This window comes from Anguilla anguilla, chromosome 13 (genome assembly GCF_013347855.1).
Source record: "Anguilla anguilla isolate fAngAng1 chromosome 13, fAngAng1.pri, whole genome shotgun sequence".
Lineage (NCBI taxonomy): Eukaryota > Metazoa > Chordata > Actinopteri > Anguilliformes > Anguillidae > Anguilla > Anguilla anguilla.
The window spans coordinates 6199411-6225457 of record NC_049213.1 but is presented as its reverse complement, the minus strand read 5'-3'; the positions used below and the strand labels follow the sequence as shown (position 1 = coordinate 6225457).

Genomic DNA, 26047 nt, shown 5'->3' with positions numbered 1-26047 from the left:
GACTCACTAACTGCTGATGTTGTTATAACTACATTAGGCCATTACTGTGTTGTGGAGACCCCCCAAAAAATTGCATAAAAAATCCAGACTTTTTGAGCAAATGCAATTCAATTTAAACCTGTTGGATCCTGATACAAGACCTCTCAGTCATTTTGAGACACATACGTGCTTTTCATGTTTCTGTGGCTGTAGTCTTGATTAAATTTGGATGCCAAAATGTCAATTGAATTAACATGGGGAGACACAATGCTAACTTACAAAATCAGGCTACCTTCTGGAAGTTTGAATGATTCTATCGTTCTGAAGTTCCAAACGACGTTAGATGTGAACGGGAGACCGTTATGTCCAGGCCCCGACGATGTGTCACAGTCACTGGCAAGACACCGCAGCGACCATTCAGTCGCATAGCAACGGCTCTGTCCAAAGTGACAAGCACTGTGATACTGCGTCAGATCCAGTAAAGGAAGGGGAAGCCACGGAGCTAGCCAGTTCTATTGCCAATACACTGTACAGAGCAATACTCTCAGAGTATGAATTAGGCTTTTTGAGAGAAGGTTTGCATTTTAAGCAATACGCCCAGTGATGAGTACATGTTGTTTGAAGTATAGTAGACATATACAGGGCTGTAGCAGTTGTCAAGATCTGTGCTGATACATCTCAATGGAGAGTGTTAGAGCTAATTCATTTCATTTCCTGTCTTTTGAGACTTTCGGCAAATGCAAACATTTCACAATCAAACAGTTTTTTGTGATAAATAAATATATAATACAGACATGAATAGATTATAGATATATAATAGATATAGATATATATGCAGATATAATCTAAACATGAATGTATTATAGACATACAGTGCAAAAATACATATTATAAATTTATAAGTAGACAAAAACATTTATAGAAACATCATACAGATAGGAATAGATTATGAACATCCAGTACAGATGTAAATTAGATATTCAGTAGACATATATTGAGAACAGGCATAGAATGCATGTCATAGAAAGGAAGGAAGGACAAAATCTTTTTTAAATAAGAAGGGCGAGTTGAGCAGCAAGCAGATGCGTCCACGACAAACTGAAGGGACGATTCAAAGAGGAAAAGAGAGCGAGGGAACGAGGGTGGAAGTGTCGGGGAACGGTGAGCAGGGGGAATCCGAGAAAAAGGTGCAGACAGAGAGGGGGAGGGGAGAACAGGGGGATAGGGGGATGGGTTAGGGAGATGTATTGCTCCATGCTGCTGGAGTCAAGGAGTTGCCATGGTAATGGGGAGACAGGGAGGAGAGAGGGAGGTAGGGAGGGAGGGAGAGAGGGAGGGGTGTTTTCACCTCACGCGCGCACAACAGGATGACATCATCGATATCTACACTGGCAAAGGCTCACCCACACACAGACACACATGCTCATATTTACGGTGTGAGCCTGCACGCACAGGTGAGACACACTAATGTGCACGGCATGTACACACACATCTGTACACAAACCACACGCATGAGATTAGTTTGTTAAAGTTGAAATGAACGTCCATCTTTTATCATTTACCCAAGCCTGGATCACACCTGAAACGATTCTGCAAAGCAGGTCATTAGTCAGCCCACTGAGTCATTGCCAGTAAGAGTTGTGTGTGTGTGTGTGTGTCCGTTTGCGTGCGTGTGTGTGAAGAGGGTGATTAATCAGCATATTGAGTTAAATTCATTCTATGTCCAACCCACAGCTGTAACAGAAAGGCGTAGTCCTTTATATTTAATCTATAGTACAAGGGAGGTTGTAATTATACCCTGGATATGGCATAAAATGTACATTGGTTAGATAATGGATGAATGATGAATAAATGAATAGGTGGCGATGATGAATGCATCTCTAAGTGTTAAAATAGCTCTGTTGAACAGTATCGCTGAGCTCAGTTTTTACTCTCTTATTTTATCTTATTGCCTGTGTTACCTGATCTTTTTTTCATCATGTGTTGCACCTGAAGTTGTTCATTTTTGTTATGTTTGCATACATCAGCAGAGATACTGGGTTTTAGATATACAATTACTTTGAAATTAATAACAACATTACTAGCAGGATTTTTGTTACCTCAGTATGCTGACTTCTTATTTTCAATCTACCAATGATTCTTTATTTTGCTACTCTATTTGCAATCAGATTGCCACATAGCACTACGGTAAACGCTAGCCCAGTAGCTTAGTTCAGGGTTCACTGTAGTTTGCCAGTTCATGTAAATGTTAGCCAGCTAACGGGTTAGCTGCTTGGGCTGCAATACTAGAACAAAATGCAAAATCCAAATTAAGTTAGCTAGCTTGGTTACTAGAACAAGTCCTTCATTGTCATTGTAGCAGATTGCTAGCTTGCCAATTTAGTTAACAGCTAGCTCGCAAATAATAATTCAGGCAGTTTAAAGATTGCATGTATTCATGGTAGCTAACTAAACAAGGAATGATGTGCACTGAATCAAATGATGTTTGCTGGCTAGACTGAGCATGGCTAATTAGCTACATTGCCTTAAGTGCATAAGGAACCTGAGATTATCTTGTGCTTTTTCCACAATTATAACTAGGATTGCTGGCAAAGATACCTCACTAGCTATTAGGCCTTGCTTAACTAAAACGAATGCAAAAAAGCGAATGAAATGAATGAAACTTTAAGGGCAAGATGGTATCCGAAGCTAAGTGCAATGCGCTCCCAGTAAGATTAGGCTAACTGCTGTCTTAGAGCTGTAGAACAGACATGTAATGGAAGATAATGGATTAGAATGCTAAATAATGGAGTAGCCTTAATAGAACTTTTACATTGACACAAAAAATGGCTGCAGCCCTCATACTATCAGGGTAATTGTGCTCTATTGCATTCTGCTGCCCATGAAACACGCTCAGATACTAAAACCTTACACATTTTGACCCACCCCATTCCCCACATGGCACTGTTTTGTGTTAGGACTAAGACAAGGGAGCCTCTCTGTAACCATTGAGTGGGTACCGTACGTAGCACCACATGCATGGTCTATTATTATGTATCATTTTATTATGGTGCATAATAAAATAATTAATCATTCTAGGTCGATACAAGTCATTTTTACATTTAGCGCTTGTTACTGATGTTGCCTTGACACCCGCTCGTTTGGAAATGTTGTTGGCCAGACATGGTAGTAATGCACTTATGTTATCTTTCATCGTAAGTTGTTTTGGACAACAGCATCTGTTAAATCAATGTAGATGCTATTATTTCATAATAATAGTTATACACTGTTCCTTTTACTTTTCATTGTATCCTTCTGTGTGTAATTCTGCGCTGTTCTGTTAAATGTGTATAACATAATGCACATTGAGTACACTTCCTTTCTCCATATGAATTTATGGAACTATGAGAGAGGAAAAGAGAGAGAGATAGCCAGTGTTTGACTGCATAGTGCAGTGCAGTAGCCAGTGTTTGACTACATAGCGCAGTGCAGTAGCCAGTGTTTGACTACATAGCGCAGTGCAGTAGCCTGTGTTTCAATACATAGCGCAGTGCAGTAGCTAGTGTTTTAATACATAGCGCAGTGCAGTAGCCAGTGTTTGAATACACAGCGCAGTGCAGTAGCCAATGTTTGACTGCACAGTGCAGTGCAATAGCCAATGTTTGACTGCATGGCACAATGCAGTAGCCTGTGTTTGACTACATAGCGCAGTGCAGTAGCTTGACTGCATAGCAAAGTACAGTGCAGTGACCAGTGTTTTGCACGTTCACTTTCTATTTCAGTTCCTACAGTGCATGCAGTGTGGGTGGATTCAGGGCTTTGCAGTCAGTGTTGCTCCTGCTCTTTCACATGCTGCTGAAATGTTTTTAGTAGCATATCCGGAGTTTCTGTAGCTGGGTTGCGTTTCTTAGGCCGATGTCCTCTGTGCTTTCGCTCAGTGTTCTGGCTTTGCATCAACATTTTCGTGAGTGGATTCAGTGTATGGGGACAGAACTCTTTAACAGTTGAGAAGTCTGTTTCACTGTTGTTTGCTCAGGTAATGTTAACTCCTAGCAAAATGATTTTTTCTGTGGGCATCTTCATCTGTGCATCTTGATTTCAGGCACTGTAGGTCATTGCATGAGGTCTTGACTGTTGACTCATAGAGCTTGGTGGTAGCTGCTGGCATGCATGTTTTCTTATTGCGTTGTAACTGATTGCATTTACAAATTTGTTATTTATGTTATTTATTTTAAATTGATCTTAAGTGGGAAATTCCACTTAAGTTTTCATTTGCTTTTCACCTTGCATCTTTCTGCTGGGTTTTTATTAGTAATTGCTGAAGAATTGGATTTGAATTTGCAACCGTGTGTTTGCCATATTGATTGGCTTTATGTAAGTGTTTGTGATGTGTATTTTGAACGTAGTCAAATATGTATGATACTACACCAATTTAAATTTGAATATTCGGTATATTGAGCGTTTGCACAATGCACTTAGATATTTGTATAGCGTTTTGAAACTAGCATTCGTTAGCAGATTGTGCTCTGCCGTGTGCTTTCACATGACCTTCCTGAGCACAAGGCCTGGAACCCGCTCTTGTCTGCGGGGCTATGCCTGCGTGCTGTCGGCTCACGCCACACACCCCCGTCTGGGCTCAGGTACGAAGCTGAGCATCGTATGGGACAGGTGAGCTAGGTGCCCTGTAGCTACGGTCTGCTCTAACCTACTCCTGACGTCCAGCAGAACAAAAGTTTAATTATTTACCCTTTTGACAAAATTCAAAAAAAATTTTGCGGTGAAAATATTTTCCAAAAATATTATTCCTTTTATTTTTATTGATCGTTTCTTATAGTGCAGGTTTCAGCATAGTAGAATATATGGTTATTGAGATTTAGACCAGAGACTTACGTCCCTTACAGAAGACAAAAATGAATTGCCCGGTCTTAGGAGGTTATACGCTGAAGGCTCAAAAAGGCCAGTAACTCACAACAGAGAGGATTACAGTGCATTGTGGGGCAAGTGTAGCAGTTTGTGGCTGTGTGTGTGGGGCAGGCCTTTGGCATTGCAGACCTCAGGCAGTGTGGCTGTGTGCGTGGGATAGGGCTGTAATGGATGACTATGCGGACATGCAGACAGGGAGAGAGAGAGAGAGGGAGGGGGTGAAAGAGAGGGATAGAGACAGAGAGAAAATGAAGGAGGGAGAGACACAGACAGGAGAAGGCAGAATTGAGGCCCCACACTCCCCAAGAGAAGAGTAAATAGTGAGTATGAATTATGAATGTTAGCGAATTTGGGGCAAATTGTACTGACGGAGACAGGACCCGCTATAAATAATTAACTCTGTGCTGAGGGTCTGAGTTAACTTACGCGCCACCCCCCTCCACACACACCATTATGTCTGGAGTAAATTAATCTCTCTTTCAATTCCTCTCTGCCCCTCTTTCTTTCAGCGTCTTCTTCCCTATCTTAGAGAAAATAGCCTGTGGGGAGGGGGAGGAGGAGGGGGAGGGGCATGTATTAGTTTATTAACCCCCCCCCCCCGCCTTGGCCTTACACATCCACACAGCTGGAGCTCTTCAATATTTAAAGAGCACGGATGACGAGACACATCAGGCGCACGCAGACACACACGCTTACTCATCATTTCATGCACACACACACACACACACACACACACACACACACACAAACACACATGTGCACATACACTTTTACGCCTTTTCAAACATGCGCACACACATTCTCTCTGTCTCTGTCTGTGTCACACACAATGTAAGTAAGCATTGTGTGGCTTGAGAGTGATTGCAAACAAAAACAGTAAGTTAGACAGTGGCTACCTCTGGGATCTGCGTTTTGTGCTGGGCCAGTTTCCACAGCCGACAGATGATGTTTTTATTGAGTGTGTGGAGCGGGGCTTCCAGACGGGGCCTGTAATGCACAACCCTCTGTCTCCCTTTCTGTGTGCGCGTGTGTGTGTGTGTGTGTATGTGTGTGAGTGTGTGTGTGTGAGTGCATCTGTGTGTGTGTGTGTGTGTGAGTGAGTGAGTGGGTGTGTGTGTGTGTGTGTGAGTGAGTGAGTGGGTGTGAGTGTGTGTATGTGTGCGTGTGAGTGAGTGTGTGTGTGTGTGTGCGTGTGGTGTGTGAGTGTGTGTGCGTGTGCGTGTGTGTGTGTGTGTGTGTGTGTGTGAGTGAGTGAGTGGGTGTGTGTGTGAGTGAGTGAGTGGGTGTGAGTGTGTGTATGTGTGCGTGTGTGTGTGTGTGTGTGAGTGCGTGAGTGGGTGTGTGTGTGTGAGTGTGTGTGAGTGAGTGAGTGGGTGTGTGTGTGTGTCTGAGTGAGTGTGTGTGTGTGCATGCGCGCGTGTGTGTGTGTGTGCGTGTGTGAGTGTGTGTGAGTGAGTGGGTGTGTGTCTGAGTGAGTGTGTGTGTGTGCATGCGCGTGTGTGTGTGTGTGTGTGTGAGTGCGTGAGTGGGTGTGTGTGAGTGTGTGAGTGGGTGTGTGTCTGAGTGAGTGGGTGTGTGTGTGCATGCGTGTGTGTGTGTGTGGTGGCGTGCTGCCAGGTGAGGCAGGCACAGATTGGTGGGAGGGGCCGAGGGGCGGGGCTACATTAACTCCGCACTTCCTCCACGGCGGGCCCGTTAAAAGGGAACCCGAGCTGGCGGTTTCGGAAAAGCTCCTCGCTGTTCGCGCCCCTCGGGACCTGCCCCGGCCCCTGGGGCAAATCTGTCAGCTGCCAGAGAGGAGGCCGCTGAGCCACACCGTCCAGCGGACAGGAACAAAAGCTGAGAGAGAGAGAGAGAGGGGGAGAGGGAGGGAGGGGGAGAGAGTGGGGGAGGTAAGAGCAAGGAGAGAGAGAGAGAGAGAGAGAGAGGTAATGAATTGCTTGGGAGATCGGATGTGTAATTAAGGTTGGGTTCTTGCTTCCACAGCTGTCACTCTCCAGCTCAACCCCCACCCTGCCCCACCCCTTATATCTCAGTTGGTTGTGTTAGCGTTATGAATTTCAGTTTCATTTTACACGCCATTTAATGTATAAACATTATTATTCAATTTGAGATTTTTATTTCCATGGATACTTCTTTGTTTGGCATTGTTCAGGAAATAAATGTAATAGGTTTGTAAATGTTTGAAAATACGTACAGGGCAAACCTTTTCAAATGTGTTTCATTGTTATCTGACCCAATTACTTGTGGTTTAAGATTGCTGACCTAACAATAAATAAATATTCACCATCACTTCCAATAGATTTTCCATTACAAGTGATGTATTTTGTCAAATCCTTGTTCTATATCCAACTGCCATTACTTCATATGGGTTTTTGCTTTTTTGTTTTTTAAAATTATTTTTCAGTCTGTGGCAAGGTAAGCTTCTTTAGCAGCACATTGGTGAAATTTCTCACGTGACATTATGTCCTTTGTTTACAGCCTGTTAAACTGCATGTTTAATTAGAAGGTTAGGATTTGGGGCACACCCTTTTCTATGTAATGTCAAATTGTGGGTGTGGCCACACGTCCCTCCTGGCCTCAATGGAGCCGTGCTCACAAAACATGCCTGGCTTGAATTATATGAACTGGGCGTGGTCATAGACCAGTTCTAGCCTGAACTGGGCATGGTCATAGACCAGTCCTAGCCTGAACTGGGTGTGGTCATAAACCAGTCCATGTGTGAACTGGGCGTGGCCATAAACCAGTCCCTGCCTGAACTGGGTGTGGCCATAAACCAGTCCATGTGTGAACTGGACGTGGTCATAGACCAGTCCCTGTGTGAACTGGGCGTGGTCATAGACCAGTCCATGTGTGAACTGGGCGTGGTCATAGACCAGTCCATGTGTGAACTGGGTGTGGCCATACACCAGTCCCGCTGATTGAAGCACACGTGGAGACCTGATCTTTTCCAGCTAGACAAAGAAAAACAACAACCGAAATATCCACTTATCATAAAGTACTCTGATTAATCTCTCATTAATGATTAATGTCATGGAGATCTCTGCTGCCTTCTTTCAAAGTATAAGACAGAGAGACACACAACACTCATAAACTCATCTACAAAGCCTTCTGGTCCAACTAGCCTCACAGAGATGTTCTTCCTAATTGGCCATTAGTAAAATGTGAAGTTTAATTATGAAGCGTGTTGCGGTTTGATTGTGCCTGGACTTGACTGTCACATCAATGAAAGCAGGACAGAGGCAGGAAACGAACTCTACTGGAGATCTGTGACCTCGCCTCCTCCGCACATTCAGCTAATTAGCTCCCTCCTGCCGTCAATCTCCCTGTGAATCTGTCCATTCTGTTTTTTTCGTATCTCCAATCTGGTGCCACAGAGTGTCCCTTCAGTGTTCGTCATCCCTTTCGATCGGTCTGTCTCTCTCTGTACATCCGGATTAATCCTGGTTGTCAGTGGCTACCTGAGGTATTCTGAAATGGTTGAATTGAAATATCTCCCTGTTTTTTTTTTTTTTCCTAACGCAACCTCTCCTGTCCTCTCCCCTGCCTCCTCCCCTCCTTTCTGACCTCCATCAATCTGTCCATCCCTGCCCCTCCCTCTCTGTTCCCTCGCCCCCCCCCCCCCCCCCTTTCGTGTTCCAGCGGAGGCAGAGGCCGGCGAGTGAGAGAAGGCAGGAGCAGAAGCACGTGTGTCCTGAGCACCAGCTGAGAGGCCTGGAGAGAGGCCCGATCCTCCAGAGGAGAGAGGGACACTGTGTGTGTGTGTGTGTGTGTGCGCACGTGCGGGCGTGTGTGCGTGACACCGGGAGTCCGCGCCGTGCGTGAGCGAGCGAGCGAGCGCACACGCGCGTGCCAGACACAGCGGATCTCCGGCGTGCGTGCGTGTGTGTGTGTGTGCGCGCGTCAGACAAAGCAGATCTCCGGCGTGCGTGCGTGTGTGTGTGCGCGTCAGACAAAGCCTGGCTCGGGCGTGTGCATGAAGGGGACAGTGAGCTATGCCTTCAACGAAGCATCAGCGGGCCGGGGGTGGGAGATCACGCGCTCCTCTCCTCCTCCTCCTGCTCTTCCTCATCTCGTCCCTCGTTCCGCAGCCGATCCAGGGGGCCATCCACGTCCCCGATAGCTGTAAGTGCCTGATTTTCTCTCTTCCTACAGTCCAGTGCCAGAGTCTCTAACGCCAGTCTGCAACACACAGATCGTGCACAATTATCTGGGGATTACCTGAGATTAGAAATCACAAGTTTTAAATCGCTTAAAAATAATTTTAAATATTTTCTATTTTATATGCAGATTTTTTTATATGCAGATTTTTTCTTTTTTATTATTATTATTATTTTAGGCTTTTTGTTTTACGCTGTTTCTTTTTATTACTGTATATTTTCTCTCTTTCTCTGTTTCTCACTCATGCACACACACATACATGCACACACGCATGCACACACACACACACACACACACACACACCAAAACCTCTGACCCTCATGGTTCAGGGGTCATAGTTCAAAAGTCACAGACAGAGGGGAGAAGAGGAGAGGTCAAAATGTCGTCTTTCAATTTGTGAGAGAGGGGGAGGAAGGAGAGGGAGACAGAAGGGAAGAGGGAGGGAGAGAACACTGGTGGGGGAGAGGGAGGGAGAAAGGGTGGCTAGATCCCTTAAAATTTTATTTAGTATATTTTACTCTCAGATTTTATGTGTTTACTGCTGACAGATTAGCAGTAATTATCATTTTTGCTCATTTTCATGATCCCAAAGAGACAGATCTAAACAGATATTTGAAAATACTGTTGCCCTAGGCTTACTCTTTGGGGGCCGGTTCTCTGTAAAGCTGCTTTGTGACAAAGCTCCTTTGTTAAAAGTGCTATACAAATAAAAATTGATTGATTGATTGAAAATAATATAAACGGCACACACACACACACACATGCATGCATGCACTCTCGCTCTCTCACACACATGCACATACTCATTATATGTGCATGTCTAACTATGCTGTGATTGTGTGTGCATGTGTGTCTGTGTGTGAGAGAGCATGTGTGTGTGTGCGTGTGTTACTAATTTTTTCCTCTGAATTCCTTCCTACTGCTGTTCACACTGGACAAACAGACAAAATAAGCAACTGTAAGTATATTTTCCAGCCCAGATCCTCTGTGTCTCTCTCATTTTACTCCGGAAAGCATCCAGCACGTTGCTGATAAGCCACACTGCTCCTCATCATTCCTGTGTTTACATTTCTTAATGTCTGAGTTGTAATACTTACTAAGTCTGTTCATGAGCGATGAAAAAAGAGAGACAGAGAAGTAATATAGCAGAGGTGCAGGAGAACTAAAGGAGAGATGATGAAGAGAGGGAGTTGTGGGAGAGGTTGAGGAGAGATGATGGAGAGAGAGAGTTGTGGGAGAGGTTGAGGAGAGATGATGGAGAGAGGGAGTTGTGGGAGAGGTAAAGGAGAGATGATGGAGAGAGGGAGTTGTGGGAGAGGTTGAGGAGAGATGATGGAGAGAGGGAGTTGTGGGAGAGGTTGAGGAGAGATTCCATTTATACCCCAATGAGCATGTGCAGGTCCAACAAGGTCTTGAAAGAGATATAGCAGAATAATGTGACTTCCATTTATTCAAACAATTATATATATTTTTTTTTCAAATATGATCTGGCAGAAGTTAAATAGTCAGACAGCATTATCATTTTCATCTGCCTGAAATGACTGTCTGATATGGCCACACTGTTAAGGCCCTGTTCCAGTGTGTGGATGGGCCCCACAGTCTGGTATCTGTTAAGTCACTGTTGGAGTGTGTGGATGGGCCCCACAGTCTGGTATCTGTTAAGTCACTGTTGGAGTGTGTGGATGGGCCTCACAGTCTGGTATCTGTTAAGTCACTGTTGGAGTGTGTGGATGGGCCCCACAGTCTAGTATCTGTTAAGTCACTGTTGGAGTGTGTGGATGGGCCCCACAGTCTGGTATCTGTTAAGCCACTGTTCCAGTGTGTGGATAGGCCCCACTGTCTGGTATCTGTTAAGTCACTGTTGGAGTGTGTGGATGGGCCCCATGGTCAGGCATCTGTTAAGGCACTGTTCTATTGTGTGGTTGGGCTGCACGGCCTGGTATTGAATCCAGATTTCACCAGTGCTGACTGGCTGGCAGCCTCACAGGGAAGCACATAATTGGCTGTAGCATCGCCAGAGAAGGATGACATTGTTTCACATCCCCCGCTGGTCAAACAGGCACCTGCCGCACATGGGGCATCTTCCACTGACTCATGTCTGTATGAGCTGAACTTGTGGACCGTGCTGTGAAAGAGACAGCAGTTTGCCAACACGTTTGTCTGGGTTCTTCTGAATTGGTAGCGGAGCTTGCTGCAATGAGCGCAGTTGGGTGAATACAGTTGGGCATTTCAAAACCTTGGTCCATCATCATCTTAAGAATAACCTATCCATCTCTTTCATATTAATAATATTCCCACAACAAAGAAAAATTATAAAGCCCCGTCCTAAATTATGATGTTACCTGTGCATAACTCCTCCCCTTTCCCCCCGCTGTGAGACTGAATGCAGAAAATTGAGTGGAGGCTGCTGTTCATTTGAAACCGAAGAAAGATTCCAAACCTTCAGATGTGTCTGAAATATTGTGACTCTGACTCAAAAGACAGCTTTCAGTCACTGAAGTGAAGTGACTGAAAGAGAAGGAGTTACATTCCAATGATGTCATCAATTCAAATGATGATTTGCAGTTGCTGACAAAATATAAAATATATGTCATACAAGTTATGAGGCCAGAACAATTGTAAGAAAATAAGAAATTATAATTTTAAGTTCCCCTTGAAGGGGCTCACACCTGTTTGGTTTGAAAAGTTACGAGACCATTACCATAAAATATCACTAAGCAGTAATGGGCAGTATTATTAATACAGAGGCCTATTTGAAATATGCATTTTCACATTTGAATTTAATATGTAATATTGGCAGTGCACATCCACCATTTTGCTTGTAGTTTATAGATTATTTATTTACGGGGAATTATTTTACACAATTGTACTGCTTTATTGGCCACCCCATGTGTTGAGTGTACATGAACATCGGTGTTCAGTCACTGTGGTCAGTCTGGACTGATGTCCTTTGTCTCTCCTTGCAGTGAAGAAGCCGCCCACGATTACCGCCCAGCCAAAGTCATACACTGCCTTTCCTGTCGATGACATCATTCTTGTCTGCGATGCTTCTGGGAATCCCCCACCCACGTTAGTGTCTAATCATCCAATACTTACTGTTTCCTCGGACTGAATGTAGCTGATTCCCACACTAACTCTCCTATCTTACCCACACGTGTCAGTGCAGTTTAGAGTTACAGTTCCACTGTCATTTGGCCTTCATCTTTTCTCCGATAGCATGACATCTCTTCTGCTGAGTCACGACTGTCATATATGAAAATTTCAAATTTTATGAATTACCTTTATGAAATAGTTAGGATAATATTTTCCTGGATTTTAACTATGAAGGTCCATGCAGCACTCCAGAACATTTTGCATAGCCTATACAAGATATTTCCAACAAAGTCTATACAAGATTGTTCTAACACAGTCTATACCAGACTATTCCTACACAGTCTATACAAGATCTTTCTAACACAGTCTATACCAGACTATTCCCGCACAGTCTATACAAGATCTTTCTAACATGGTCTATACCAGACTATTCCCACACAGTCTATACCAGATCATTCCCAGTCTTTGCCAGACTGTTCCCACACAGTCTATACAAGATCTTTCCAACACAGTCTATACCAGACTATTCACACACAGTCTATACCAGATTTTTCCAACACAGTATATACAATATCAGTCTATACCAAACTATGCCCACTGTCTATACAAGATCTTTTCAACACATTCTATACCAGACTAATCCAAGACTGTGATGTTTCTGTTTTTTTCGTCACCTTTTAGTTAACTATCTGTTTTTATCCTGCACGATCTTTGTTTCGGTTTTTGTGTGGGCGTGGTTTTTCCTCTACTCTCTCTCCCCTTAGCTGATCACTCTCACCTGTTCTGGCCGCATTCTCACACACTGGTTAATCAGTTATTTCATTCACCTGGTCCCTGTTTGCATGTTCACGCTCTGTTCATTATCTCTCATTTCACGCACCTGGTTTCCTTGGTATATATTCTCTGTTTCCCTGTTCTTCTTTGCCAGATTGTGCCTCCTGTTTACGGTGCCTTTCCAGTGTTTACGCTCTCGTTTGTTTAACTCGTGTTTACATCTGGCCTGTTTTCCCGACCACCGATTTTTGCCTGCCGTCTTTGTTTTGCTGATTTCCTGTCCGACTTTGATTTTGCCTTTCAATTTTGTACTTTTGCCGATGTGGATTTTTCTGGTTTTGATCTTTGCACAAACTGACTACGAGACTGCCTGCTGTATTGTGTACTTTCGAATTAAACATCCCCTACGATAGTTTCGCCACTCTGTTGTCCGAGTCTGCATTTGGGTCCACCTCACCTTGACCCATGACAAAGACAGTCTATACCAGATCATTCCCACTCCGTTTATACCAGACTATTCCCAGACAGTCTAAACCAGAACATTCCCATACGGTCTTTACCAGATCATTCCCACACAGCTTATACAAGATCATTCCCACACAGTCTATACCAGACCAACCCACACAGTCAATGGCAGTCACTGCAGTGATGAAAAGCCTTGAAAAGTCATTGACGGGTGTCAGTGTCTCATTCCAGGAAATGGCTCTGATTGTTTGCATGGCAGTAAATTGATTATAATACTCAGGAGACAGACAACACAAGATATGAGATTGTTATAACGTGGTAAGAGTAATAACCTCACAGCCTCTCCCGCTCGGTCGCCAGATTTCGCTGGACTAGGAACGGGACGCGCTTCGACCCCATCGCGGACCCTGGGACTTCGGTGTCGAACAATTCTGGAACGTTCACCGTGGTGGCGAATGACCCGGTGGAGCAGTACCAGGGACGATACCGCTGCTATGCCGCCAACGAGCTCGGCACCGCCGTCTCGGACGAGGCCCGGCTGATCATCGAGAGTGAGTCCGTTCTCTAACTGCCATCGGTGCTCCCACTGTTCCATTTTGCTTGAATGAAAGAAGTACCTCCTTTATAGAGCTTCATCATCCACAGGGATAAGAGTAAGTCTTCCAATCAGGCACAGCAAAAATAATGTATGTTTAACACAGCTGTGCATTCCATCTTGAGGATGTAAGCATACTAGGGCACATCAAGAGCTTTTAAATGCATAATTTAAAAAGAGAAAATGTAAATACAGGTTAAATACTTCACATGTATCGCTATTACTGTATTATTCAATATGGAATGTCTTTATTCTGTTTTATTCCTTTATGTCATCATTATTTTATTGCTTCCTTTACCATGTAAGAAAAGACACTATATATTCAAAAGTATTATAATTTTTACATTATTGTTACATCTTTTAATGTGCTATTGGTTCAAGAGACAGGAAGCACAAGACTAACCATATCATTTGTATTAGTGATTTATTGTTGAATGCAACATTCCTATACGGAATTAAAAATTTAAAAAATTGCAAGTGAAAATGCAGCAGTGTGACAAGCTTGGACTTAAAACATCTCTGGCTCTCGGGACTCTGGCTCTACTACAAGCCGTTCCATACATTGCGTGTGTGTTTGCAGACAAGCTGTGCTGTAGATAATACTGTACGAAATGTGCTGCTAATGTTTTTGGTGGCCGAGTTGAGTCACATTTGAAACTAAATATATTAAATATGCCATTGTTATTTTGCACTTTTTACAAGGTTTTGAAGAAATTGTGAATAGCTTGTGAGTTTGTGTTCGATTTTCACAGTGCAGTGTTTTTAGTTTATCATCTCATTTCTGAACAAAAATGTTTAAAAAAGTAAAAATGTCCGGAAGCCTGCCCCCCTCTACTTAGTGCCCCACTGTTGCCATGGAACCTGTTTGTGGCCCTTCTTTGTACTTAAAAATACCCTTCTAATGGGAACAGGGAGGGGTTACTATAAATGTAGTCTGGAAAAGGGCCTGAACTTATACTCTCCTTCCATTTATACTCAATACCTCTTTACTGTATAATTCCAGCTTCCTGTTTGCCCTTTTAAAAAAATACCAAATGGCTGTACATGAATAGACTTGGGATAACTATTATGGCAAAGCCTTTTCCAAACATCTAAATTTAGCTACTTCCCAATAAATATTTATGTCTGCATTGCTGTTGTCGTCATAACATTATAATCATAGATGTTCATTTTCTTTTTACACAAGGCTGCCCAATTTAAGATCGAGTTATTTACTTTAGTAGCTTCCAAACATTTTCCTACATTTTCTACACAGCTCAGGTATTGTGTCAATTTAACTGTCCTGCAACTAACATCTTTATTGAGGCCATTTATGTAAATAAAGCAGAGCACTAATCCTTTGAGGGAATCCAATTCCCAGAGCAACCTGCTCAAATGCAGTCCATCTTATTGTTGCAATTTGTATTCTATCCTGAGGGCAATTATACATCCTGTCTAAGATAACTCTTCTTGTGATTTGGTAATACATTGTATGCACTTGTTCGTGTGCTTCTCTGGGTCAGATTTTTCTGGTACTGGAGCCTGATTAACAACCACCCTACACCCCACCCACCCCCCACCCCCACCCCACCCCCACCCCTTTTTCAGATAATCCCACCCTGCCGAAAGAGAAGAAGGTGAAAATTAGTGTGGAGGAGGGGCATAGCGTGGTCCTGAACTGTAACCCACCCTTTAGCAGTGCCCCACCACAAATTCACTGGATGGACAAAGGTGAGTCAATTTGTGTGTGTTACCAGCTTCTAACTGTTCCTGTGTCTGTCTTCAGCTTCTACCTGTGCCTGTAACTGTCTTCAGCTTCTACCTGTGCCTGTATCTCTCTTCAGCTTCTACCTGTGCCTGTATCTGTCTTCAGCTTCTACCTATATCTGTATCTCTCTTCAGCTTCTACCTGTGCTTGTATCTGTCTTCGACTTCTACCTGTGTCTGTATCTCTCTTCAGCCTCTACCCTTGTCTGTATCTGTCTTCACCTTCTACCTGTGTCTGTATCTCTCTTCAGCTTCTACCTGTATCTGTATCTCTCTTCAGCTTCTACCTGTGCCTGTACCTGTCTGTAGCTCCTACCGATGTCTGGGCAGTATCAGAACCTGTGCCCCCACCCTGCACATTTTTTTTGCCATTTTCTCCCATTTTCTCCCCAATTTAGTCGTTATACCAATTCCCCATGTGTATCACAGTCCTGGTCAATGCGCTATCCTCTGTCGGTCTGGGGAGGGTGTAGACTACCACATGTCTCCTCCAATACATGTGGAGTCGCCAGCCGCTTCTTTTCACCTGAAGGTGAAGAGTTTCACTGGGAGAGTGTAACGCGCGCGGAGGTTCACGCTATCTTCCCCAGATCACTCAGCATGCTGAAGAGGCGCCCCGACCAACCAGTAGGAGTCGCTAATGCAACGATCAGGACTCATACCCTCACCGGCTTCCCACCCGCGAACACTGCCAATTATGTTCTTAGGAACGTCTGACCAAGCCGGAAGTACCGCTGCCGGGGATTGAACCCGGGTATCTGCAGTGGTAGGCCGGTGCTTATACCTCTACACTACCCAGACGGCCCAACACTGCACCTTTTTTTATTTCATTCAGTGTTAAGCCGGAAGATAGTGACTCAGCGCACTCAGCATACCCAGCTGAGTAAATTAGGCTTGGACAGGAAGAATAAGTGATTGAATTGCACAGGGTTTAAATGGCGCATGCATACTGATGTCTGCTTCCTGTCTCCAGACCTGAAGCACATCCAGCTGAGTGAGAGGGTGACCACCGGCCTGGACGGCAGCCTGTACTTCGCCAACGTGAACGCCAGCGACAGCCGCTCCGACTACAGCTGTAACCCTCACTACACCAACGCCAGGACCATCCTACCCATGGAGCCTATATCTCTCACCGTTATCCCCTGTGAGTATCACGCCACACCTGGCTTCTGTTCGTAATCTGCCTTCCTACCTGCCCTCCCTGTTCGCTGTCTCCTACCTGCTCCTATTGCCCTTCATTCAGTTTGGTATTAAGACGCAGTAAATCCTCGTTTTACATGTAAAAACCTATCAATATGAGAAGCTGCAACTGAGAGTAAATGCTAGTGTGAGTACATTTTCTCTCTCTCTCTCTCTCTCTCTCTCTCTCTCTTTCTCTCTCTCTCCCCCAGCTAACGCAGTGGTAAGCAACAGGAAGCCCAGTCTACTGAGTCCGTCTACAGGCCGCAGCTCTCATTTGGCCCTGAGAGGCAAAAGCCTGGTGCTGGAGTGCATCCCCGAAGGACAGTGAGTGTGACTGTGACCTCTCTGTGGGACTGTGACCTGTCTGTCTGTGTGACTGTGACCTGTCTGCCTGTGTGACTGTGACCTGTCTGCATGACTGTGACCTGTCTGTCTGTGTGACTGTAACCTGTCTGCCTGTGTGACTGTGACCTGTCTGCATGACTGTGACCTGTCTGTCTGTGTGACTGACCTGTCTGTCTGTGTGACTGTGACCTGTCTGCCTTTGTGACTGTGACCTGTCTGCGTGATTGTGACCTGTCTGCATGACTGTGACCTGTCTGTGTGACTGTGACCTGTCTAAATATCTGTCACCTGTCTGTGTGACTGTCACCTGTCTGCGTGGCTGTCACCTGTCTGTCTGTGTGACTGTCACCTGTCTGTCTGTATGACTGTGGCCTGTCTGCCTGTGTGACTGTGACCTGTCTGTGTGACTGTGACCTGTCTGCGTGACTGTGACCTGTCTGTCTGCGTGACTGTCACCTGTCTGTCTGTATGACTGTGGCCTGTCTGCCTGTGTGACTGTGACCTGTCTGCGTGACTGCTACCTGTTTGTGTGACTGTGGCCTGTCTGTCGGTGGGACCGTGGCCTGTCTGTCTGTGTGACTGTAACCTGTCTGTCTTTGCGATTTCACAATACTGATATGATAATTACTGATATGATAATTGTTCAGTTTCACCAGTTGCATTATCCATCTTCAGGCAAAATACAGAATCAAATCGTACCATGATGATTTTCCCTTTTAACTGAAAATAACTCTAAAAATTGAATTTCAACTATCAGAACTCAACAACCATTATTATTATTAGGAGAGGAAACACTTCAGGAGACTGCAGTTTATTTACATTTAAACAACCTCCAGCGTGGCCCTAATTGCCCCCAAAAGCTTTCCGTTGGTGTTTGTAATGGAGTGGGGGAGAGACAGACAGCGAGGGAATGGATAACATAACTGTACTCGCACAGAGAAAGTTTACCAGATCAATGAACATCGCCTGTTTCTTAAAGGCAGTAATCTAAAAGCTAGATATCTGACGTACACTTGTCGAGAACTTAACCTGAATTGTTTCAGTATATATCCAGCTGTATAAATTGCTATGTAAAAATGTAAAATGTTGTGTAAGCTGCTCTGCATCAGGGCATCTGATAAGTTACATTAAGGAGTGCTTTGGACAATATAGTTGATCAAAAGTCGGCATAGTGCTGCTAATGCTATAGCTAATCTTAATGAAGTAATGTTCATCATCAACGGCAGTAACGAGATTGTGGATCCCTCCGCAGCCCTACTCCCACGGTGCAGTGGGTGAGGAAGGACGGAACTCTCTCGGCCTCTCGCACCTCCAAGCAGAATCACGGCATGTGGCTGAGCTTCGCGGAGATCTCAGAAAACGACGACGGGGAGTACGAGTGCCTGGCCACCAACTTGATGGGCGTAGCCAAGCACTCCTTCACCGTCACCGTGGAAGGTAGGAGAGTCGCACCACGTTCGTTTCCACATGAATAACAGTTTGAACATTTGCTGTCTGAATAGTGTGATGATGGTGGTGATGATGATGGTGATGCTGAATAGTGTGATGATGGTGATGATGGTGATGATGATGATGGTGATGCTGAATAGTGTGATGATGGTGATGATGATGATGCTGAGTATTGTGATTATGGTAATGATGATGATAATGATGATGGTGATGCTGAATAGTGTGATGATGGTGATGATGATGATGGTGGCGCTGAGTAGTCTGGTGAAGATAATGATGGTGGTGCTGGATAGTGTGATGATGGTGATGATGATGATGGTGGCACTGAATAGTGTGGTGATGATGATGATGCTGAATAGTGTGATGATGGTGGTGATGCTGAATAGTGTGATGATGGTGATGATGATGATGGTGATGCTGAATAGTGTGATGATGGTGATGATGATGATGATGATGGTGATGCTAAATAGTGTGATGATGGTGATGATGGTGATGCTGAATAGTGTGGTGATGATGATGATGCTGAATAGTGTGATGATGGTGATGATGATGATGGTGGCGCTGAATAGTCTGGTGATGATGATGGTGATGATGGTGATGATGATGGTGATGATGATGATGATGGAGCTGAATAGTGTGACGATGGTGATGATGATGCTGAATAGTGTGATGATGGTGATGATGATGATGATGATGGTGCTGAATAGTGTGATGATGGTGATAATGATGATGGTGATGTTGAATAGTGTGATGATGGTGATGATGGTGATGCTGAATAGTGTGATGATGATGATGATGATGATGATGATGATGATGATGGTGATGCTGAATAGTGTGATGATGATGGTGATGCTGAATAGTGTGGTGGTGATGATGATGATGATGATGATGATGATGATGATGACGATGATGGAGATGCTGAATAGTGTGATGATGGTGATGATGATGATGCTGAATAGTGTGGTGATGATGATGATGGTGATGCTGAATAGTGTGATGATGGTGATGATGATGCTGAATAGTGTGATGATGATGATGATGATGATGATGATGATGATGGTGATGCTGAATAGTGTGGTGATGGCGATGATGATGGTGATGTTGAATAGTGTGATGATGGTGATGATGATGGTGATGCTGAATAGTTTGATGATGGTGATGATGATGATGGTGGCACTGAATAGTGTGGTGATGATGATGATGCTGAATAGTGTGATGATGATGATGGTGATGCTGAATAGTGTGATAATGGTGATGATGGTGATGCTGAATAGTGTGATGATGATGGTGATGCTGGATAGTGTGATGATGATGGTGATGCTGTATAGTGTGATGATGGTGATGATGATGATGCTGAATAGTGTGGTGATGATGATGATGATGGTGATGCTGAATAGTGTGGTGATGGTGATGATGATGGTGATGGTGATGCTGAATAGTGTGATGATGGTGATGATGATGATGATGAATAGTGTGATGATGGTGATGATGATGATGGAGATGCTGAATAGTGTGATGATGATGGAGATGCTGAATAGTGTGATAATGGTGATGATGATAATGGTGATGCTGAATAGTGTGATAATGGTGATGGTGATGGAGATGCTGAATAGTGTGATAATGGTGATGATGATGATGGTGATGCTGAATAGTGTGATGATGGTGATGATGATGATGGAGATGCTGAATAGCGTGATAATGATGATGATGGTGATGCTGAATAGTGTGATGATGGTGATGATGATGATGGAGATGCTGAATAGTGTGATAATGGTGATGATGATGGAGATGCTGAATAGTGTGATAATGTTGTTGTTGATGATGGAGATGCTGAATAGTGTGATAATGTTGATGACGATGGAGTTTCTGAATAGTGTGATGATGGTGAATACTGTGATGATGGTGATGATGATGATGGTTGTATTTTCTCAGCGGCTCCACACTGGACCAAGCAGCCTGAGAGCCAGCTCTACGCCCCTGGAGAGACCGTGCGTCTGCACTGCGAGGCCAGCGGCATCCCCACGCCCAGCATCTCCTGGAGCATGAACGGAGACCCCATTTCAGGTCACTTCACCGCACTGAGCCAGCTGCACCATCACACAATTACAAAACACTGAGCAAAACTGCAAAGCATGTAATTACACTGCACTGACTAAACTGCACAACCACACAATTACACAATACTGAGCGAACTACACAACCACACAATTCCCAACACTGAGAAAAAGCGCACAGCTACATAATGACACAGCCCTGAGGAAAACTACACAACCGCACAATTACATGACACTACACAAAACTTTATAAAACCATATACAACAGCACAATTATGCACCAGGAAACACAATTACTGAAAGATACGCAAAACTGCATAACCTCTTTGAAAAACTACAGTATTATACAAGCTGTTCAAGAATTTTATACCAAACTATGCATGTAACATATATGGATTATTTAAATTTACATAAAGTGGACAGAGTATGTAGAGTCGACACAAAGGTACAACAAGCATTGCAGGTTGTACTCTTCAGAAATATACAGAATCTTGTATACTGTCGAAACAATAATTTTACTGTTCTTTAAAAGCATACTAAGAAAGATTTTTAGCTTGAAAATATTATGAAATAACTGTGCAATGGCATATCTTTTATGCCATGGCAATCTCTGGCTTTATGCACTTTTTCAAAATTCACGTACCTGTATTTGTTATTCTAAAATGTGTTTGAAACATTTATGGACGTGCCGCTCTTTTCTGTGTGATGATGAGTGGGTGTGGCTACTGTGGTTTAGAATCAAATTTCAGAGGTGTTTGTTGCTAGCTAGGAGCGAAGCAAAAAAGACAAGCCAACCGGACGTATTCAAGAACTAGTTAACCTTGGAAATACTTTTCCTCGGCGGCGTGCGATGGGATGAAAAGCAACGTGGAGTTGGCTTGTTCTCTGTTGGGCCTGCGAGTAGCATTAGCTAGTGACAATGAGGACTTTTAAGAGGGTCTGGAATTTTCTAAATAAAATTCCCAACAATAAAACCGCTATTACATTCAACATCATGGAATGAATTAAGCTAATAATCAAATCTGCGTTCTTACTGTCGTGCTCAGTCGCTCATTTCACAATGCTAACGCCTCTAGCTATCCAACTAGCTGTGTTAGGTGGGGTACCCTGGGTTTATGGGCGGGGTTGAAGGAGGAGACTTTTTTAATTGTAAACACAGAACCACAGTAAGGCTTAAAAACTCCTGCATAGTATGCCTTTGTAATCTGTCACACGGTGAAAAGCGGGTGCAGATCTTTGCCTTCTGAACTAAACTCATGATTTTAAACTCAGCATTTGGTCTGACCGAGTTGTGTCGCTGCAGGCATTGACCAGGATTCCAGGCGCAGGGTCCATGGAGGAACGATAATACTCAAAGAAGTTAAGTTTGAAGACACGGCAGTGTATCAGTGTCAGGCATCCAACAAGCATGGCACCATCCTCGTCAACGCCTTCATTCATGTGATAAGTGAGTGATCTGCTCATCCCCCGCACAGTCTCAGACTCCTCCCCTTTCAAAGACTCCACCCATCAGTCTTCTTCCCTAATCACACACTCCTCTCCCCATCACAGTCTCCTCCCCTAATGTCAGTCTTTTACTGATAGATTCTTGTTTTGTTTCAATTACAAAGTAGTACCAAGTTAAATGGCAAATTTGGCTTTTCTCTTATAATAAAAATGTCCTGCTTTTTCATTTCAGTTTGACTAAATATACTCCCTTGCTTTCTCTCCCGCTCTTTCTCTCCCTCTCTCTCTCTCCTCTGTTTCTGTGTCCCTTTTTATCTCTCTTTCTTTCATGCTCATTCCCCTTCTGTTTCTCTGTTGTTTTTTATCACCCTTTGTCTTTTCTTCACTCCCCCATCTCTGTTTCTCTCTCCCTCTCTTTCTGTCTGTTTCTTACTCCCTCTCTGTTTCTTCCCCCTCTCTCTCTGTGTTTCTCTCTCCCTCTCTTTCTCTCTCCATCTGTTTCTCTCTTTCTCTCTCCCCCCCCCCTTCCTCCCCCGCTCTGCAGTGCTTCCTCCTCAGATCCTTACAAAGGATGAGGAGGTCTACAAAGTAACCGAGGGTCAGACAGCTGCCCTCAAATGCAACACTTTCGGATCCCCCCGTCCCAAGGTTACGTGGTAAGGGGCCGTGAAAGGGCTAATACATTATTACATGATCATTTGCACGGTGGGTAGTGGGTAGCACTGTCGCCTCACAGCAAGAAGGTTATGGGTTCGAATCTCGGCCTTTCTGTGTGGAGTTTGCATGTTCTCCGTGTGGGTTTCCTCCGGGTACTCCGGTTTCCTCCCACAGTCCAAAGACATGCAGGTAGGCTAATTGGAGACTCTAAATTTCCCATAGGTATGAGTGTGCGAGTGAATGGTATGTGTGCACCCTGCGATAGATTGGCGGCCTGTCCAGGGTGTATTCCTGCCTCTCGCCCAATGCATGCTGGGATAGGCTCCAGCACCCTCCGCAACCCTGCTCAGGATATGTGGGTATAGATAATGGATGGATGGATGAATTTTGTTCTAAGCACCTGTAAACCTGTATAGTCCCTTTCACAGGGGTTTCTTAGGAATGCCCATCCTTCTTCAGGGGGTATTTCGCTCCTTGGGTTGTTTTTTGGAACAAAATCTCAGTGGCACACATTTGCTTCAATATATACTTTACGATATACAGCAAAATTCTCAGTGTTAAATAAATTCTAACAGCATTTATATAATTCCAAATGGGGTAGTATGATTGTTTTTTTTTCCATTTTATTTATATCAGTGGTTGCCAGATGATCCACATAATGAGGGAATACTTCTTTGGGACCTTCCCCTTAATTAAAATTCAATATAAATATGAATTTAAAATGTTTTTTTTTTTTTTTAAACTAGTGCTCCAAGTTTCATGTGCACTTTAAATATAAAACTATTGCAGAGTAAAAAAATACAAACATGAACACACAAAATACGGGACTGCTGTGATTGACATTGACTACACTATGTATATTACATATTACATATACATATATTTTTTCACAGCCCCTCTCAGGAATGGGTCCTCATTCTCAGTTTGGAAACCACTGGTTTATATACTTTAGCTGCTCCTGATTGTGCTCATTCAGGGATATGGCTTTAGTTTTTTGATTGTGTTTAGAGCAAAGACAGAGGGATGGGCGGTGTGTGTTTGTGATTGTATTATGTGATTGTGTTCAGTGCACACACACACACAGAGTTCTGATTTGTGTGCATGTGTGTGTACTTGCGTGTGTGTTTGTATTATGTGATCGTGTTCAGTGCACACACAGAGAGTTCTGATTTGTGTGCATGTGTGTGTACTTGCGTGTGTGTTTGTATTATGTGATCGTGTTCAGTGCACACACAGAGAGTTCTGATTTGTGTGCATGTGTGTGTGTACTTGCGTGCGTGCATTCGTGATTGCGAATTGTCCATGCGGAGAGAGTTCTGATGATGGTGTTGTGCGGGTATCCGAATGTGTTTTTTTTCTTTTTTTGACACAGGGACAGCCCGAGTTGGGACTCGGTGCTCTCCAACCCCCGGATGTCCATTCTCACCACCGGAGTCCTGCAGGTTAACAACACCTCCATGGAGGACGCCGGCTTGTACACCTGCTCAGTGCTGAACAGCAACCTGTCGATCACTGCCCAGCTGCAGGTGTTCAGTGAGTGAAACCATCGCTCGAATCACCTCGGATTAATAAATCTGCCTTCATGTTAACGTACCTTCAGTCTCGGTTTCCTCCAAAAGATAGCCTAAATTGGCCTACGTGCGACATTAGCAGAACGCTAACCCAAGCTATCCCAGGCTAACACAGACTATATATGTGTGTGTGCCTGTGTGTGTGTGTGTGTGTATAAAGTCAAGGAAGTCATTATGAGGCTAAGAAATAATAATAAAAACAGTCAGAGACATCAAACCTTAGGCTTGCCAATATCAACTTCACAACATTAAGATAAACGCGAGCACTGGTGAGCTCAGTCATCGCAATGGGCCTGGCAGACCAGGGAAAACCGATGATTGAAGTATTCTCTACATAATGAAGAAAAACCCCAAAACACCTGTTTGACAGATCAAAAACACTCTCCAGGGGCAGGTGTGGATACGTCAGTGACTGCTGTCTGCAGAAGACTTAACATACGGCCTACAGAGGCTACTCTGCAAGATGCAAACCACTAGTTTGGCGCAAAAACAGGATGGCTACGCTATAGTGTGCTATGAAGGATTTAAAAGATCCTGCACAGTTCTGGAAAAAAGGTCTTATAAACAAATGAGACCAAGATTCACTTTTATTAGAGTGATCGCAAGGGCAAATTTTGGAAGCAAAAATAACTGCCAAAGATCTAAAGCAGCCCCCCCCCCCCCCCGCCTCATCTGTGAAACATGGTGGTGGGGGTGTTATGGTTTGGGCATGTATGGCTGCCACAGGTACTGGCTCACTTGTCTTCGTTGATAATGTAACTGCTGATAGCAGCAGCAGAATTAATTCTGAAGAGCACAAAAGAGGCTTATCTGCTCAAGCTCAAACAAATTCCTCTAAACTCATTGGACGACGCGTTATCCTACAGCAAGACAACGATCCCAAACATACTGCCAAAGCAGGTTTTTTCAAATGTGAAAAACTGGAAAATTCTTGAAATGCCAAGTCATTCACCCAATCTAAAATCAATTGCACTTGCATGTCATATGCTGAAGAGAAAACTTGAAAAAAGAAAATGGCATCCAGCCCCGGAGACAAGCAGGCACTGAAGATGGCAGTAGTGCAGGCCTGGCAGAGCATCACCAGATCAGCACCTCCGTGATGTCTATGGATCACAGACTTCAAGCAGTCATTGCCGGAAAGGATGCGTGACAAAGTACTAAACATGGCAACTTTCATTTACATAACATTAATATGCTCCAAACATTATGGTGCCCTGAAGTGGGGTGACCATTTATAAAATATGCGGTAATTTCTACATGGTGAAACCAAAATTTAGAAAAATACCTTCTAATAAACGCTAAGAATCTGCACGTTAACCCCATGCTTGATTCCAAATCTGAAATTGTGGAGGACAGTGCCAAATCCAAAAAACAAGTATCTTTGTCCCAAACATTATGGAGCTGATGGCATATAGTTACATGTGTATAGTCTGTGTTTGCTAGGCTATAGCCAGGGGATGTGTGTTGATGTAACCCATTCAGACATGTTAAACAGAAGTCATAGGACAACATGATTAGCCCTCAGCCCCCTACACTGGAATGATCCATGGTGAGATTGTCCCCATCATGAAACAATGTAATTAGGATAACACATTAATCACTGTGCTCTCATGATGTAATCTTTGTGC

At 43.9% G+C, this 26047-nt stretch overlaps 1 protein-coding gene across 2 annotated transcripts in view; it reads left to right on the top strand.

Annotated features, from left to right (window-relative positions):
* LOC118211460 (neural cell adhesion molecule L1-like) overlaps positions 1-26047 on the top strand; it is a 53170-nt gene that overhangs the window by 8320 nt on the left and 18803 nt on the right. For both annotated transcript variants that reach the window (XM_035388678.1, XM_035388677.1), the window contains exons 2-13: positions 8524-9006; positions 9986-10000; positions 12009-12111; positions 13735-13925; positions 15557-15679; positions 16689-16859; positions 17107-17221; positions 18495-18679; positions 20624-20755; positions 22049-22192; positions 22736-22847; positions 24221-24381. In XM_035388678.1, coding sequence (XP_035244569.1) covers positions 8877-9006; positions 9986-10000; positions 12009-12111; positions 13735-13925; positions 15557-15679; positions 16689-16859; positions 17107-17221; positions 18495-18679; positions 20624-20755; positions 22049-22192; positions 22736-22847; positions 24221-24381 — 1582 coding nt within the window. In that variant the 5' untranslated portion in view covers positions 8524-8876. The remainder of the gene's footprint in view (positions 1-8523; positions 9007-9985; positions 10001-12008; positions 12112-13734; positions 13926-15556; positions 15680-16688; positions 16860-17106; positions 17222-18494; positions 18680-20623; positions 20756-22048; positions 22193-22735; positions 22848-24220; positions 24382-26047) is intronic.